General features: G+C 34.8%; 1 protein-coding gene across 7 annotated transcripts in view; it reads right to left on the bottom strand.

Annotated features, from left to right (window-relative positions):
* WASHC4 (WASH complex subunit 4) overlaps positions 1-18,525 on the bottom strand; it is a 57,171-nt gene that overhangs the window by 11,863 nt on the left and 26,783 nt on the right. For all 7 annotated transcript variants that reach the window (XM_084957321.1, XM_084957323.1, XM_084957320.1 and 4 more), the window contains 12 exons: positions 16,270-16,377; positions 15,379-15,525; positions 15,176-15,255; positions 13,890-13,995; positions 12,982-13,098; positions 11,456-11,624; positions 11,021-11,175; positions 9,403-9,477; positions 9,025-9,129; positions 8,117-8,251; positions 5,643-5,751; positions 534-600 (listed from right to left, as the gene is read on the bottom strand). In XM_084957321.1, the coding sequence (XP_084813447.1) occupies positions 534-600; positions 5,643-5,751; positions 8,117-8,251; positions 9,025-9,129; positions 9,403-9,477; positions 11,021-11,175; positions 11,456-11,624; positions 12,982-13,098; positions 13,890-13,995; positions 15,176-15,255; positions 15,379-15,525; positions 16,270-16,377 (1,373 nt within the window). The remainder of the gene's footprint in view (positions 1-533; positions 601-5,642; positions 5,752-8,116; positions 8,252-9,024; positions 9,130-9,402; positions 9,478-11,020; positions 11,176-11,455; positions 11,625-12,981; positions 13,099-13,889; positions 13,996-15,175; positions 15,256-15,378; positions 15,526-16,269; positions 16,378-18,525) is intronic.

Consider the following 18,525-nt stretch of genomic DNA (forward strand, 5'->3'; position numbering starts at 1 on the left):
TGGCATATGGAGGTTCCAGGGCTAGGGGTCCAATTGGAGCTGAAGCCACAGGCCTTCGCCAGAGTCACAGCAACACGGGATCTGAGCCGCATCTTTGACCTACACCACAGCTCACGGCAACACCAGATCTTTAACCCACTAAGCAGGGCCAGAGATCAAACCCACGTCCTCATGGATACTAGTTGGTTTCCTTAACCACTGACCCATGACGGGAACTCCCCAAACTGAATTTCAGATATATGAATAATCAAATTATAATCCTTAAAGATAATTAATCTATAGAACCATTTACAAACTGTATTGATAAAATAAACTATAACTTGAAAAGAAATAAAGATTTTTAAATGACCGCTATAATCTTAAAGTTTAAGAAAAATTTAACCAGTACAATTATTGGTTTTCTTCCATATTTGATCTCAAAACATATCAACAAGAAAAAAAAAACTACAATATTTCTTACATTAAAGATAGATTTAAACAACATAAAATATCTAAATGGCATAAACAAGGCAAAAATATGTTTGCATCCATACCTAATGGCATTGCTGCTACAATGAAGGCCACCAGATCTTATCATTCGTACATAGCCCATAGCATTACCTTAAAAACCACACACAAAAAAAATCAGATGTTTATACATATAACTCTATGTTCTAATAATCAGGAATAGAGTTGCGCATAGCAGTAGATTAGAAGGTTTCTACTCCTAAGTACCAAAAGGTTCTCCTATATTTTACTTCAGATTTTGGTCCATAAAAATAAAACTTACATATTTGTGCGCTTAAAATATAAATGTACTACATACTTATATACAACTATATTAAATATTTTAAAATAAATGCAACTTTCATTTGATAAATGAAATTAATGAATTGCTAACTGTATTTTTAAAAATCAAACATTTTAAAATTACTCTATCAATTTCTTCCCTCTCAGATGAAGTATGTTTTTGTGACTCTCTCTCTCTCTCTCTCTCTCTCACACACACACACACACACACACACACACACACACACACACACAATTGAAAGTGATAACAAGAAATCCTTATTTGGAATTCCCATTGTGGCTCAGTGGGTTAAGGACCTGATGTTGTCTCTGAGGATGCAGGCTCAATTCCTGGCCTTGCTCAGTGGGTTAAGGATCCAGCATTGCCACAAGCTGTGATAAAGGTTGCAGATGACAGAGGATCTAATCCAGTGCTGCCATGGCTGTGGCACAGGCCACAACTACAGCTCTGATTCTACAGCTGGCCCAGGAACCTCCATATGCTGCAGGTGCGGCTGTAAAAAGGAAAAAAACAAAAAAGAAATCCTCATTTGATGCTTCCCAAACTAACATCTCCAAACTGGACTATCCTCTAGGTTTTTTTTTATCCAATATCTACACCTACATGTTTAAGAAGAATCTGTAATTTAATAAGTTCAATTCAAACACAAGATCTTCTCCTTCAATGATACTATTTCAGAAACTAACAATTCTATCTTTAGGCATCAAAGTCACCTTCCTTTCTCATGCCTTATATCTAAGCAATGGGCAAAAATTATGTTGGCTCTACCTTCAAGATGTAGCCAGAATGTAATCACTTTTCCCTACCCTCACAGCTTTCTTCCTATTCCAAACTACCAACATCTCTTGCCTAGACTACTGCAGTATGCGATGGCCTCCCAATTTCTCTACTTCCACCTTCAGCATCCTGCCGCCCCGCAATGTTTCCTTTACATAATGGCTGGTAGTTCTTCTAAAACTATGCTGGAGCATTTCATTCCTTTTCTGAAAATTCTACAATCGCTTTACATCTCAGAAAGAACCCCAAATTCCTAACATGGTCAAGACAGCCTTGCATGATCTTTCCCTTTGCTGCTGTTCTGGTATCATGCCCTGCCATTCAGGTCTTCACTAACTTCCAGACCCTATTTCCCCAAAATGCTAAGGAGACCCAGGGCTTTTGCATTTACTGCTCATCTCTGTCAGGTATATATTGTCCCTAGATATGCATACATGTGGCTTACTTCTTTTTAGGTTCCTGCTCAAATGTCACCACCTTAGAGTTTTCCATCAAACCCCTAAAGAGCACTGCCCAGCCCCACTTCATCACCTTACTCAGCACCTATTATAGACATCATATATCTTTTTGATCGATCTCTTCCCACTAGAATGCAAGATCCAAAATACAGCTTTTGTTTTCTTCTCCGCTCCATCCCTAGAGCCAACATTTCCCACTCAAATGATTCAATGAAATTACTAGAGAGAAAGAACAGGCAAACAAGTAAGAAGCAGTTAACATTTCACAACCATGTTATAGGAATATATACTTTACATAAATTATCTCATCTGATATCTTTAAAAACTCTCATCACAGTAATTATATTTACATTACATTTACATTATCTCATCTGACATCTTTAAAAATCCTCAAGTTGGTATCGCTGAATCTATTTTAAGGCCTATCCCAATATGAGAGATAATGTTAAAATGTGTCTTTAATATGCATCTTAGAAAAAGAAAGTATCTATTTTGACTGTTTTCCTCCAAACCATCAAACTGGTAGCTGGTTGACCAAAATGTGCCAGGGAGAAGCAAATACAGAGTAGCAGTTAAGAATGACCTCTGAGGTCAGACTTCTTGGGTTCAAATCAGGACTCTGCACTTTTTAAGCTATAAAACCTATGTCAATTTATAAACTCTGTGTCTTAGTCTCATCTGTTCAATTAAGCTCTAAAGGGGCAAAGACTTTTATTGGTATAGATATATATATCTATATCTATCTATCTATCTATCTATCTATATATAGATAGAGAGAGAGAGAGATACATATCACACCAGCACCTAGGAACACTGAAACACTGTGTTGTCCTCAATAAATATCTACAGAATGAATGAATGGAAATAGTATTTACTTCATAGTTGTGAGTTTTACATGAGCTAGAACACAAAAAGCACTCACTCGTAGTAGCCTTGGCACATAATGAATGCACAATAAATGTTAGTGGTGGTGGTGATTATTTTCAGCAGGCAGGTTATCAGACAAAAGGACTTCTCATTTTTCTCCCAGCTCTGAGAGTACTTACTACTCCTTTTCTCAAGAGATTTAACAGACTCAAAAGCAGATTATACTTTTTTATAGGCAGAAGTAAAGAATTTATATTTCCTAAGGAGAGAATAAAGAATAAAATGCTGGAACATAGTAAAAAGGATAATATTTGCCAACTGTGGAATACCTGCCAGTGGCAACTGTGGAATACCTGTGGAATACCTGCCGGTGCTATTATTTTTTGTACACTGGGGAAAAGTGTACTTTGATGTGTATCAGGGGGAAAATGATTAGCATACTAAGCTGTTTTATTAAGTATTTCATAGTATAAAATTATACTTTTAAAAAACATAATAAAAATGTGAAATAAATACTACACAGGCAGTATTCACATGGGGGGAAAACTCTGATATTGGTACATGAATTAAATGAAGTTTTAAACAACACTGCTCTAGAAAAACAGCTCTTTATTCAAGGGCCATACACTCTAACTTTGAACATTTTTTTTTTCTCGGTCTTTTGTCTTTTTAGGGCCGCACCTGAGGCATATAGAGGTTCCCAGGCTAGGGCGTCTAACTGGAGCTACAGCTGCCAGCCTACACCACAGCCACCCAGATTCAAGCTGCGTCTGCGACCTACACCACAGCTCATGGCAACGCCGGATCCTTAACCCTCTGAGCGAGGCCAGGAATCGAACCCGCAACCTCATGGTTCCTTGTCGGGTTCATTTCCACTGCGCCGCAACAGGAACTCAACTTTGAGCATTTGAATTCCAGTACATCATATGCAAAACTGCATGTGCATATGTGCACTGCTCTAGGAAAAAATCAATCCAGAGTTTTCAGGAGATTCTCAAAACGGGTTAAAAACTATCGCCCCAGGAGTTTACAATCTAACATCAAATATCACTATGAATAAAATAACATTTATTTGATAATACCTCTTTTTTTTTTTTTTTTTTTTTTTTTTGTCTTTTTGCTAGTTCTTTGGGCCACTCCCGCGGCATATGGAGGTTCCCAGGCTAGGGGTTGAATTGGAGCTGTAGCCACCAGCCTACGCCAGAGCCACAGCAACGCGAGATCCGAGCCGAGTCTGCGACCTACACCACAGCTCACCGCAACGCCGGATCCTTAACCCACTGAGCAAGGGCAGGGACCAAACCCACAACCTCATGGTTCCTAGTCAGATTCGTTAACCACTGCGCCACGATGGGAACTCCTGATAATACCTCTTGATTACATTGTTTAAAATTTACAAAGGTAGGCTTCTCTTAGTTCTTGTTCTAATAGAAAGGTTTAATAATAATAGAAAGGTTTAATATCACTTAATTGATAAAACTTAAGCTACTGCTCATTATCTTTACTCCCTAAATGCTTATAATACCTTTCACACTAGTAAATTTAAAGCCCCTTGAGAAACAAAGACTATCTGTATTCTCAGCATCTAGAAAAGTATCTGATGCAATGGATTGTTTATATATGTTTAAGAAATGAATAAATGAATCTCAGGAGGCACAACTTTATCAAATTGTATAGACAATAAGGACTTACTAACTGCTTGGTGTCTGTAACTGTGAAGAATGTAAAATACCTTTGGATGTGGTACCAAAAAAAACGCTCATTTAAATGCCAGCAACACCACTTACTTATTTCTCTTTAGTTTATCTTTTTTTTCACATTTAAAAAGGTGATTACATGCCTATCTCAAGGGTTATTGTGAGGACATTAACAGAGATAAGGTATGTGAAAAGCTCAAGTAACTATAAAGTTTTTTTTTAACCTAGGATTTTTTTTTTTTGGTCTTTTCCCCTTTTCTAGGGCCACACCCACAGCATAAGGAGGTTCCCAGGCTAGGGTTTAATCGGAGCTGTAGCCACCGGCCTAGGCCAGAGCCACAGCAACGCAGGATCCGAGCTGTGTCTGCGACCTACACCACAGCTCACGGCAACGCCGGATCCTTAACCCACTGAGCAAGGGCAGGGACCAAACCCGCAACCTCATGGTTCCTAGTCAGATTCGTTAACCACTGCGCCACGATGGGAACTCCTAGGATTATTTTTAAATGCAGTTCTTGCTTCTGAATATAATGTTACACATTTCAGAAGAAAAGTTCTACTTGTAAGGCAGAAGGACAGCTTAGGAAATTACATATAAATATAAAACAGTGTACCATAGAAAAATTATTAGTTAACTTTTCACATAAACCTTTTACATCTTCGCAATTAAGCTTAACTTGAGGGAACCCTTTTAAAAAGTCTAAAACAGTGCCTTGAACAGAGTAGGTACCCAATAAACAATTATCAGCTGACTACTGAGTGTGGCCTTTGAGGTGAGTTAGTCATTGTGTTTTTAATTTAATTGAAGAGGTTTTATTTATCCACAATAAATATTTAATTATTTTGTAATTTAAATTAATCCATAATCTATCAATTATTTCTGTACCAACAGTCTAATCATACTTGAAAAACTTTCGATAAGAAAGGAAATCAGTGGCATAAAGTTGAACTCAAGTGCTCACATGTTAAGTTTATTCATCTGAGAGCCTTAATATATGAAACAGAAGCTTGGAGGTTTTTACTTTATTTCTCAACACTTTTACAATAACTTACCAATCTGGCTGATGAGTTGCCTGAACTGATCAAGGTAGCTTTGTCCCTCTGGGGTTATTCCAAGTTTTCTGATACCGCGATTGAATTTTTCTGCTCTTTCAAAAGGATACTAAAGACAGAATTTGGAGACTACCATTAATTACCAAAGACTCCTAAAACATAAAATGCCCACCAAATCAACCATGCTAACACCACTTTTCTTTCTAATTTTGTGTTTACATTTTGCTTAAAAAAAGAAAAAAAAAAAAAAAACACTAAAGTCTAATGGCAAAAAATGTATATATAGCGCAAAAACTACCAATATTCAAGATCAATACAAATTAAGATTTTTTGACATTAGCTAAGTGGAATAATAATTAATGCCACCAAATTTAGGTTTTCCACAATTATAAATCTCCCAATACCCAATTACTCTATTAGAAAAAAGAAACCAATTCTTCCTAGAAACATTTGTTCAGAGATAATGTGACCAAGTTTCTGTGGTCTGAAAAGTATTAGGGACTTATATAAACACACTCCTTCCCAAATAACACATATTGGCTAAGCTAAAATTTCTACTGGTAACTGTAATCTATAATTTTAGTAATTATTCCACTAAAAGTAGTATTTTGCTACTCTGACACTGAAAAGAACAACTGGTATATAAGAGATTTGGAACTAGGTGATGCTTAAGAGTAATTAAAATAGCTCAGGATATGATATGGCAAATCAAACATTAAGATCCATCTAAGCCTATTGGTTCTCTATCCACACGGCTATATGCCTCCGTATTATGACCATTTACAATTCATTTTGCTGTGGGAAAATGGCATTCTTATACATTATAAATGGAAATGTCAACTGGTGCAGTATTTTTGGAGTACCTGACAATACCTTCAGATTTTTAAATACTCATATTCTTTGCCCTTTCCCTCTTCAAGAAATCTCTTTCAAAAAATAGTCTCTAAATACAGACATAAATGTGCAAGGGCATTACGTGCAGCACTGTTTTTAACACAGAAAAATCAGAAAAACCTACATATCCATCAACAGGTTAACAGAGTTACAGCATACATCTCTACTATTGACTCAAAAAAAAAAAATAAGGCAGGTATGTAACTACTGATACGTGATAAGCACAATACAAAACAGTATGTACTGTATTAGTCCATTTTTGTTGAGAAAAAAGCAGTATTTGTAATGTACAAATATGTGGGGTTTTTTTTTTTTTGTCTTTTTGCCTTTTCTGGGGCTGCTCCCATGGCATATGGAGGTTCCCAGGCTAGGGGCCTAAAGGGAGCTGTAGCAGCAGGCCTACGCCACAGCCACAGCAATGCAGGATCCCAGCCGCGTCTGTAACCCACGCCACAGCTCATGGCAACGCCGGATCCCTAACCCACTGAGCAAGGTCAGGGATCGAACCCGCAACCTCATGGTTCCTAGTTGGATTCGTTAACCACTGAGCCAAGACAGGAACTCCACAAATATATGTTTATCACATGGACATCTGGAAAATGTCACGTGACACTGTTAATGTCAACTGCCTCTAGAAAATGGAAGGTAAGAGAAATGAGGGAAGATATTTACTTTATGCACTTTGTGTTGTTCAAATGTTTCAAAATGAGCATATTTTGCTTTTGTATTATTCTGCTTTTTTTCCTTTTTTTTTTTTAGGGCCACACCCGCAGCATGTGGAAGTTCCCAGGCTAGAGGTCCAATCAGAGCTGTAGCCGCTGGCCTACACCACAGCCACAGCAAGGTCAGATCCGAGCCAAGTCTGAGACCTACATCACACCTCATGGCAATGCTGGATCCTTAACCCACTGAGTGAGGCCAGGGATCAAACCTGCATCCTCATGGATGCTAGTCAGATTTGTTTCTGCTGAGCCACGATGGGAACTCCTAGTATTATTTTAAAATAAGGAAAAGCAACATTTGCTTACATTGATCATTTCATTTTTCCTTACACTTTCACTTATAGACAATGTAAAGAGTAAGAAATTGCAAGGAAAAATATGGAAAATTGAAGGCCAAATCAAGGAGACATTATGTGACAAACAATAAAGAAAACAAAAGCTCCAGTTCAGTGACTCATAATGAATTTTAGCATAAACATCTAGTATACAGGCAAGCCTTGGAGATAGTGTAGCCTTGGAGATAGTGTAGGTTTGGTTAATAAAGCGAGTATCACAATAAAGTGAGTCATGTGAATTTTTTGGTTTCCCAGCACATAGAAAAGTTGTATTTACACTACACTATAGTCTATTAAGTGTGCAATAGCATTTTTTATGTAAAAAACTGCATGCCTTAATATAAAAATACTTTATTGCTAATAAATGCTAGCCATCATCTTACAATACAGATTTGCCATAAACCTTTGATTTGTAAAAAATGCAGTATCTGTGAAGTACAATAAAGCAAAGCACAGGAATAAGAGGTATGCTTATATATTCAACAGTTGACTTAAATGACCTTAAAAAGAATATATGAAATACCTTATGATCATTTTGGTCCTTGATTTCCCGGAAAAAACGAATATCTTTAATCAATCTGGATTTGATATGTTCATCATACATAAATTGGCTAAATATATAGAACTTCTTTTTCAAAAACTGGTAGGTGAAATTAACCTATAAAATTAAAATTTGAATGGAAAAAGTTAATATAAAAATCAATATTACTGAATAAAATTATTTATGAAGTCTAATTCATGTTTGACCTGAAATATTTAAATGAATGAGGTTTCTACTGCCCACATTTTTTTTCTTTTTAGGGCTGCACCCATGGCACATGGAGGTTCGCAGGCTAGGGGTCTAATCAGAGCTACAGCTGCTGGCCTACACCAGAGCCATGCCAGATCAGAGCCTCACCTACACCACAGCTCACAGCAACGCCAGATCCTTAACCCACTGGGCGAGGCCAGGGATCGAACCTGCAACCTCATGGTTCCTAATAGGATTTGTTTCCGCTGCACCACGATGGAAATTACCACACAACTTTATAAAAGCTCCTCTTAAATACTTTTATGACACAAAAAGAAAAAAAAATTTAATGGAAAATAGCTGTTGATTTGCCTTCCAAAGCAACTTAGACTATCAGATAATCCACATAGATATATATTTATGATGATGTTCTCAAACTCCAATGTTATTTATAATGATGATCCTGAGATGGTAAGACAATCTAAAGTGCCTTTGAAATCACAGTTTCCATTACATCTAACACAATTTCAGTGCCAGACATTTTAATTATACCAACCAGAAAAATGGAAATTCAGGTATAACCTAAACAGGCAATAATGTACGTTTACAGGAATACTGCATGAAAAAACTATTTTTCAAACTACCAAATTAAACAGTGGTATATTACCCCCCCCCAATCCCCTGTCCCAAAAGGTTCCTACTGTTGTATTCATGATTCCTGTGCCATGTGTTCGAATTGAGTTAGCAATATGCCGAATGTTAATAGTGTTCAAATGTTTGTTGTTGCTTGTTCGTTCAATAAAAATCTGTAATAAAACAAACACAGTCCACAGCAAACACTGGTCAGTTAGCTCAAAAATTTTAGAATCTATTTCATTAAAGATAAACTAACTGGAAAGTCATTCAAGAAGATAATATAGTCAAAAGCAAAGGAGTAAATAAGATGATCTAAACAATTATTGTTTGTTTTAATTTTCACTATTCAGACTCAATTCTTTGCCCCTCAGCCTTCCTACTATATATCCACCCCCAAATTTAAAAAGTAAAAGTAAAAAAATTTTGTTCTAAAATTCACTCACTTGATTATTGAGATTATAGAGATATCGAGACACAAATATATGAATGTTTCTCATAATTTCCAAGACATCCAGGCCCTACAAAACAATCCACACAGAAGTTTTATTATTATTAGTTTAAAATAATCAGTTAGACATATGAATATAGTGACTTACTGCTTTTACTAAGTTTTCCAACATTTTAAAATGATTTTAAAGAACAACTATACAAAAAGTACAACCAAAGGTGAAAAGAGCCTTCTGACATGTTCAATTCAAGACTATCTGCTTGGGGAAATCTGAATACTTGCTATCTCAGGCCTTCTGTATAGACAGTAAGAGCTAAACTTAAAATTCCAAGGATCTATGACTCACAATTATTTTCCCACCACTCTTGAGAATATAAGTCTTTCCAAGGATCTTTTATATACCTTTTACAAAGAAAACTAAAGACCAGATTCTAAAAGGTAGCTAGAACATGTGGTGATATATACATACTATTTTTTAGGCATTGTGCAAGGTTCTTTATATGTAATTCAAAAATGAGATATTAGTCTTCTAAATTCCACAGCTGAAGGAAATGAAGCTAAGGGAGTTGCCAAGGTCAAACAGCTAGGAAGAGGCAGAACCCAGGAATTTTAGAAAGTCTAATTCCCAATCCTTATGCTTCTTTTAATTATAGTAGAGCACCTTTAATGTCAAAGTTACCTAATAAGGATCCTTCATTCTTCAGTTATTACTCTAATACCTAATGGTATCATAAATTGCTCCACAGCTTTTCTAATTGGGACTCAAAGTAATACCACAATACTCCTCTGATTAAGTTTTCATTATAGATTTTCTCAGGTTTTAATCTAAAAATTTATTTACTCACTCTTTTCTCTCACTAGGCCATGGTACATGAGCTGATACTGTTTCTCTTTATCTCATGTATCCCCATATAGTTCAGTGCCTAGCATATTTTCAGTAAATATTAAATTTATAAATAAATGAATGAAAAGATACATAAACTAATCCTGGAAATGGCCGCTATATATGCACTAAGATTAAGGAAAAATTACAATCCCCAAACTTTGGAACTGAATATACATTTTTTGGTAAATATTATCTGGATTATCTTAGAAAGAATTACATGCAAATTAACTGAAAACATAAACCTTTGACTCATGAGATACTGCCATATTGTAAATTAGTTTACTGAATTAGCAAAGCTAACTATTTCTTTGCACTCCTCATTTTAAAAACAAATAGATTTATAATTATATAAACTTACCCATTTTTCTATGATATTAAAATTTATATATTATAATCTAGGTTTTAAATCCTTAACTATGACTTTGACTAAACTTTCTACAATTCTGCAGAAGTCACCTCACTAACCCAGTATGTTTCTGAAATACTATATACAAATCTATGTATATATCAAATGTTCAACAAAAGGCAAAGTATAAACATTTGCAAGTCTGTGGTAAATTTCTTCTTAAAGCAAACTGGCACTAATTTTTTATTGCCAAGTATGAGATTTTAGATAGCAAATATTTTCTTGAAATATAAACACATACAAAAAAAGGTTAAAAAAATTCTCTTAAATAAATACTATTATGCTACAATCAGACTTTACCAAAAACACTTTACACTGTACCTGTTCCAAAGTCTGACTAGGAAGATGTGCCTCTGTCATAACCAATCCATAACGCTGAGTAGCTAAATTTCTCATTTCACTATAAGTGGCCCAGTCATGAAGAGCTACGGTTGTTAGATTGTAAAAAGTCTTGTCTAGGTAGTGAGTTACATAAGCTACAAAAAAAAAAAAAAAAAAAAAAAAAATCAAAAATTTTTGATTCATAAAATAGTAGAGAAGGAAGAGGAACAAAACTAAAAAAGAAACTTGTCTTCGAGCATTAAATTTCTTCCTTTAAAATAAAGAGCTAGGAAAATAAAAATGAAGAAATTCAAGAGTAAATGAACTAACTCCAAAAAAAAGACACTCTCAAAAAGTTTCATTTTTGCTATTTGTTCTTTAACAGACGGAGCGAATAGATATAGACTATGACACTAAGGAAAGCAGAACACTCACCTCGAATGTCAATGAAACGGTTGAAAAACCGAATTGGATTCAGAGAGAAAAAAAGAGCCAGGTCTTTCATGCCAACTTTGAAAGGGTTTCTGTCATCCAACTTTAAATGCGTATGCACAGAAAGTCGCAGGTCCTTCTCTATTTCTTTGCACAACTTGTCCAGCAAATGCTAGTAACAAAAGAATTGATATCTTAATTTTTCAAAACAATATTCCAATCGTATTGTTCCTCTAGGTGTCTATGTTCTAACCATTACAGTTTTATAATCAGTGCAATGATAGAAAAAAAAGTTTGTCAAACTGGTTTAAGAGTCTAAATGCTGTCTGATAAAATATTTTTATTTGGAGAGTGAAATTACTTTGCTGTCCATTTTAAATCAATGATTTTCTTGACCAGGGAGCAGCTACATAAGTTTTTTTTTCCCAGTAATATTCGACACTCTTGAAAAGGAAATCAAAAGCTAATGTCTGACAGCTTCATTACAAGAAACATGAATATACAGAATAAAACATAAAATTTATAGAAACCAGCAACAAAGAAGAAAAGGTCCTGAGAATGTGCAAGAGAGGAAATTTTAAAAAAGCTTCCTTGTAATAGTCACTGAAAATCATATAATTCACTGGGCTAAAGGTAATGAAATTAATCATCTTTTCTGGTCTACCATGGAATTCTAAACACTGGCCAGACATGTATCAGAATATTTAATACAAGAAAAATTTATGAATATTTAATACAAGAAATTATAATTTTCATAATTTTATCAAAAGTGAATGTTTATGTGATGAAGTTTACTCATTTTTAATTCCTCCCTCCATATAAAATATTGCTACCTGGAAATTTAATTTTAAAGATACCAGTATTTAAAATACATACTTCATTTAAACAAGGAGAAGTGTTCTTTATTCCATTCAAATTATTTGCTACACAGTAATTGTGTTTATCCTTTTAAATACAAAAGATTTTACTCTGTAGCTCTCCAAATGAAATTCAATAAAACACTGAGAGTTGTCTTAACTGTATTCCCATTAACTGCAGACAATATTCAAACCAATTTTGCATTTCCATTCTTCTAATAAACTTTAAATTCAATTATACAATTTGCTAAAGTAAAAAAAAAAAAAAAAAAAAAAGGTTTTCCAAATTCCTATCTGGATTTCCATATTAAAATTAGATATTGGCATTCCCTCTATGGTCCAACAGGATTGGCAGTGTCTCTGGTGTGCTGGGTTCAATCTTTGGCCCAGCACAGTGGGTGAAGGATCCAGAACTGGCCACAACTGCAGTTCAGATCTGATCCCTGGCCTGGGAACTCCATATGCCATACTGTGGCCAAAATAAAATAAAATAAAGAAAAAAATAAAATTAGGTATTAAAGACCAATTTAGCACAACAGTGATATCTCCTTTGTTCTAGACAGTGATTTATAATTTTTAACTTGTGAAAGCCTGCTTTAATCCAAAAAGTTTTTAAAACACTGCATTTCACATACATGTTTTAAATAAGCTTTACAATCTCAAATATGTTACCTCATTTAAAATTTCCATAATTTCCTTGTCATAGCAATCCAGAAGTATTTCATAAGACTCTAAATGCCTTGCATTCATCATAGCTGGTACACAGTCACGTAAAGCACTGAACATGTACTAAGAATAAAATCAGAATGTACATGAATTTAGAAAAACTAAATCTCTAAATTATGTTCCAAAAGTTAAACACCTATCTGAAGAGACAAAAGCTTAATCTGAAGGCTGGTTTTTTTAACACGTGATTGTCTTACTTTCCTAAACAAGAGCTGAATTTTATTCTCTAAAGCATATACTATAAATATACCAAAAACCCACATTCACTTATCCTTTTCCTATCTTTAGCATTCAAAAACACTCATTTACATAAAGAAATGGAAAGATCTGGATAACATGTACCTTGCTAACAAATAAAAGTGAGATTATTTTGACATAAACTAAAATCAAGTGAAATAAGAATGATTAGGAATATGAGAAGAGTTACATATTAAATTAATTCATTAGTATTAATATAAAATTTATCTACAGACTAAACTTTGAGTTTTTAATTTCCCCTTGAATTTTATATATAGTTTTTTAAGTTAAATTTTTTATTTTTAATTTTAAAGGATACTTTCCATTTACAGTTATTACAAAATATTGGCTATATTCTTCATGTTATACAACACATACGTGAACCTACCTTACACTCACTAGTTGGTACTACCCCCGACTCCTCGCCCCTATATTGCTCTCCCCGCCTCCCACTGTAACCACTAGTTTGTTCTATTTACATAAATTTTACTGAATATGCAGTCCTGTAAAACAGCATCTCGGCAGTTTTAAAATGGTTTATTACGTGATCTATTTCAAAACAAATTAAAATGGTTTGTACAGTGACTAAAAAAATAATGGGTTTATTCTTTACTTACATGTAATCTGGCTGCATCAACAGCATTTTCATATACATCATCTAAATAAATTGGGAAGACAGCTCGATGCCAGTATAAAAAACAACAGTCACATTGTGTTTGGACTCTACAACGTAAAGCAGTAATTCATGGTTTCAAAATTGAAGTAACACAAAAAAATAATGAAAGGAATAACATTATATACCATAAGGGTAAGTGCTTTGTCTTACTCATTTTTATACTGCCTACATCACTTAACCCCAAATTAGTACAGAAAAGCCACAAAATATTTTTCAAACTGAACAGTAACAAAACACTCTAATATCTAACATCCTCAGAATTCTGCACATAAGCTTTAGTTTTAAAGCATACTTTAAAAACAATGTAACTTTAAGAGCTTAAAATAAATTTATTTTCAGTATTATTTGATATGACTAGACTTATAATACCTGCATCACAGACATCATTTTACCTGTCTCAAAATTGAAAAGCGGACCACCTTTCAAAAAAAAACTGTGGCCAAAACAACAAAAATGAGTCATACTCAACCTGTCTATAATCTTTGTCAAGTGACTCTTTTACAACTATGGGGCAAGAAAATGATCATTAAGTAAATTATAGTGAAGAAGGCTCAGTATCTCTTCTAAAGATGGAAAATTAAAAGCTACTAGCTACAAAAACTTGAGCTTCTTAGGACAACAAAAAGCATTATGTTATAAATATGAGCATTAAATAAAAACTGTGCTATAACTTTAATTCAGCTGAGAACTGAAATTGAGACGACCCACTTTCCCTTCAAAAACTATACTGCTTATTCAATAAAAAGAAAATAAAGCCACAGGAGCTACAAAAATAGGCCATCCAAAAACTAATTTATCTTATGACTGACTACCAACAACGTAATTTGAATTCATGTTCCAAATTACATTACAGAAGACTACATGAGATGGCTCCAAGTCTCTCAAAAATATATAAAGCCCTGCTATACAGCAGCAATTTTAAAAGCCCATGAGAGATACTCATCACAACAAGCACAAAATGTAACCAGGGTCTGCCAGATGCTCTAAGGGCTATATCACAATTTCTCATGAGAGTTCTTCCAAAAGCCACATCCTTTTTGCAGCAACAAAGCTAAAGAAACATAATCCCTCGTCAGAGTCTCATTTTCGTCATGTTAAAAATGTTTTAAGGAGGAACTAATGGTCTATCTAGGTTTTATTTCTTCTCTTACTAGGCTTAAAACAAACAAACAAAACCTAATGTTTCCCTTAGCCCTATCCTGAGTATCATTTCATATCCTTACTTACCTTTCTCTAAGTTCACTGATAAGATCCAGCTTTTTTAAGACCACCTGAAGTGGAAAGAGTTCTTCGTCTTTAAATGTTTTCTATCAGGGAAAAAAAAGGCAGAGAGTGGTAGTTCAAGGACAAGTTTCTTAAATCAGTGACAAGGGAAGTGTGATTTCTCAAATCTCATCTTTATTTTCCATAAGTAATAGCAATACACTTACCATCTGTGTGCCAACACTTAGTGCCAAAGAAACAATAAGTCGTCGCTGCTTTGTGCTTGGTCCATTTAGAGTGTTTTCAGCCAAAACTAGAGCAGAAAGCACATCAAGACGCTGTTCACTATATTTTTTGTCAGAAATTACTCTTTTCTTAAAGAGAAGAGAAAACAGGAAATATCAGCTTTTTATCTGAGGCAGTAACAAAAGATTCAGAAGAAAAATTACTCAATTACTTTCTCATGATTCAATTTAAGAGTGCTTAGACAGGAGTTCCTGTCATGGCTCAGTGGTTAACGAATCTGACTAGGAACCATGATGGTGCAGGTTCAATCCCTGGCCTCACTCAGTGGGTTAAGGATCTGGCGTTGCTGTGAGCTGTGGTGTAGGCCAGCAGCTGAGGCTCTGATTTGACTCCTCCTGGAACCCTCCATATGCCTTGGGTACGGCCCTAGAAAAGACAAAAAAAAAAAAAAAAAAGAAAGAAAAAAGAAAAAAAAATAATGCTTAGACAAATACTTTGTTCAGCTTCTTATGATAATGTTAGATGCTTTACTTGTATAACATTATCACTTAGCACTGTCAGGGACAGCAAATTACTATGCATACTTCAAAATTATCACATAAATTTAATACGGAAATCTTTCTTAGAAAAAGATGCATCATTTTTAAAAAATGCACAATGTCATTTTTAAAAAGAAGTGTGTTAATGTTGCAAATTCAGAGTAATGATAACCACAATCAATCTAAGAAAAACCATGGAAAACATGGAGATTATGACCAAGAATATTACGTTTGAAGGAATGGAGTAAACAGGCTGAACTAGAAAATACATAAAAGACAACAGAAGGGAAACCAAGAAAGATAATTATGCTGAATACATAATAACTTTCATACCTTGGCCACAGAAATAGAATTAAGAGCCTGATGTTGAAGGTGCTGTGTTATATGTGAGACTGAATCAGCCACAACCATACTTCTCCTGTAGAACATATGCTCTATTGCCTAAAAATAATCAGAAGTGATTTTGTGAAAATCGACTTAAAAACTTTTAGCCAAAATTACAGAATACTTTATGATCTTGGCCTAGGTAAGAAATTTGTAAATGAGATGCAAAAAAGCAGTACCATAAAGGTTAAGATTGGTACAATTAAAATTAACAATTTCTGGGAGTTCAGAAATTGTGGCTCAGCATGTTAAGGACCCGACAATGTCTCTGTTGAGGATTTGGGTTCAATCCCTGGCCTTGCTCAGTGGGTTAAGAATCTAGCCTTGCCACAAACTGCGGCATAGGATACAGATACAGCTTGGATCCGGTTTTGCTGTAGCTGTGGTAAAGGCCCCAGCTGAGGCTCTGATTCAAGCCTTGGCCTAGGAACTTCCATGTGCCACAGGTGTGGCTATAAAAAGGAAAAGGAAGAATTAAGAATTTCTGTTTTTTTTTTTTTTTTTTTTTTGGTCTTTTTGCTATTTCTTGGGCCGCTCCTGCGGCATATGGAGGTTCCCAGGCTAGGGGTCTAATCGGAGCTGTAGCCTCTGTCCTACGCCAGAGCCACAGCAACGCTGGATCCGAGCCGCATCTGCAATTTACACCACAGCTCACGGCAACACCGGATCGTTAACCCACTGAGCAAGCACAGGGACCGAACCCGCAACCTCATGGTTCCTAGTCGGATTAGTTAACCCCTGCGCCACGACGGGAACTCCAAAGAATTTCTGTTTATTAAAAGCCAATATAAAGAAAACAGAAAAGCAAGTCAATGTATGAGAAAATATCTGCCACATATAAGGGATTAGTGCTCAGAATATATAAAGATGCCAAATAAATTAAACACTTTTTTAAAAAGGCAAATAATTTGATAACTGAGCAAAAGACATGAACATATTTTTCACAAAAGAAGAAACAGTTAATAATTGAAATTAATATTAAATATAAAAATTTTTTTGGTCATGCCTGCAGCATGTGGAAGTTCCTGGGCCAGGGATCAAACCTGCACCACAGTAGCCACTCAAGCGATTACAGTGACAACACTGGATACTTAACCCGCTGCATCACAAGAGAACTCCAAATATAAAATCATTTATACACATTAACTTGTGCATGTGCGTATATATTTGTACTTTGTATATTCACTTGTCAACTACACACACACACACAAGTCTGATATACCAATTTGCGCCAGTTAGGGAACAATGGGAAGTCTAATATATTGTGGGAGATATGTAACTACTTTGGAAAACAATCTGGCATCATCTTGAAAAGCTGAGTATGTACATAAACAAAGAACTCAGCAATCCATTCACAGGTACAACTCCTCAGAAAAACTCTTGCACAATTACACCAAGAACCAAATCAAGAATGGCAACATCGTTTATAACAGCAATGGAAAACAACCCAAGTCCCTCCCCAGGAAAGCTACACAGTAATGAAAATTAATGAAGTACAAGCTACTCATCCCAACAGAGCAAGTTCAAGCAAAAAATTTTGAATTAAAAAAACCAAAGTCAAAGAAAATACGAAGTATCACTCTATCAGTATAAACCTCAAAAACATTTATAATGAAATAAATTCATATGTAGCAAACAAAGAAACAAGGGAGTGATAGATATGAAATTCACGACAGTGGGTCCTCTGAGGGTGCAGGATAACATGCAGTCAGGGAGGGACAACACAGGGGACAATGGGCTTTGAAAATACTGGTAACATCCTATTTCTTAAATGGTATGATAAAAGGTTCTTAAGTGTTTATTATTTTTAAAATTATGCTTATTAGATATAAAATACATATTTCATTAAAAATATAACTGATAATATCATATCTTTACAAAAGGCTAAAAATCCAAAGACACAATCTCCAAAACTATTTTATTTCCTAAGCACATCTGAAACCAATATTAGCAGAAATTTACCAGCAAATTTTCATTTTAGTTTTTTCAAAAGGTTAAAAGGGGACTCTCCTGCCTATGAGGGATTTTTTAAAATTTATGTAGAATATGCTAAAAAACATTTTATCACACTTCCCGAAGTATTCAAATCACAAGATTACAACACTTTCTCTAAATTACAAAATAAACAGCCTTGTGTTGACTGGCCTCATGCATCTGAAATCTATAAAATAATAAATATCACGTGCATTTTTTTAAACTCCTGCA

The sequence above is a fragment of the Sus scrofa genome, chromosome 5 (assembly GCF_054392235.1).
Source record: "Sus scrofa isolate SSC_HxYL_T2T_F1_AM1 chromosome 5, Sscrofa_HxYL_maternal_Yorkshire_Landrace_v2.0, whole genome shotgun sequence".
In the NCBI taxonomy this organism is placed as follows: domain Eukaryota; kingdom Metazoa; phylum Chordata; class Mammalia; order Artiodactyla; family Suidae; genus Sus; species Sus scrofa.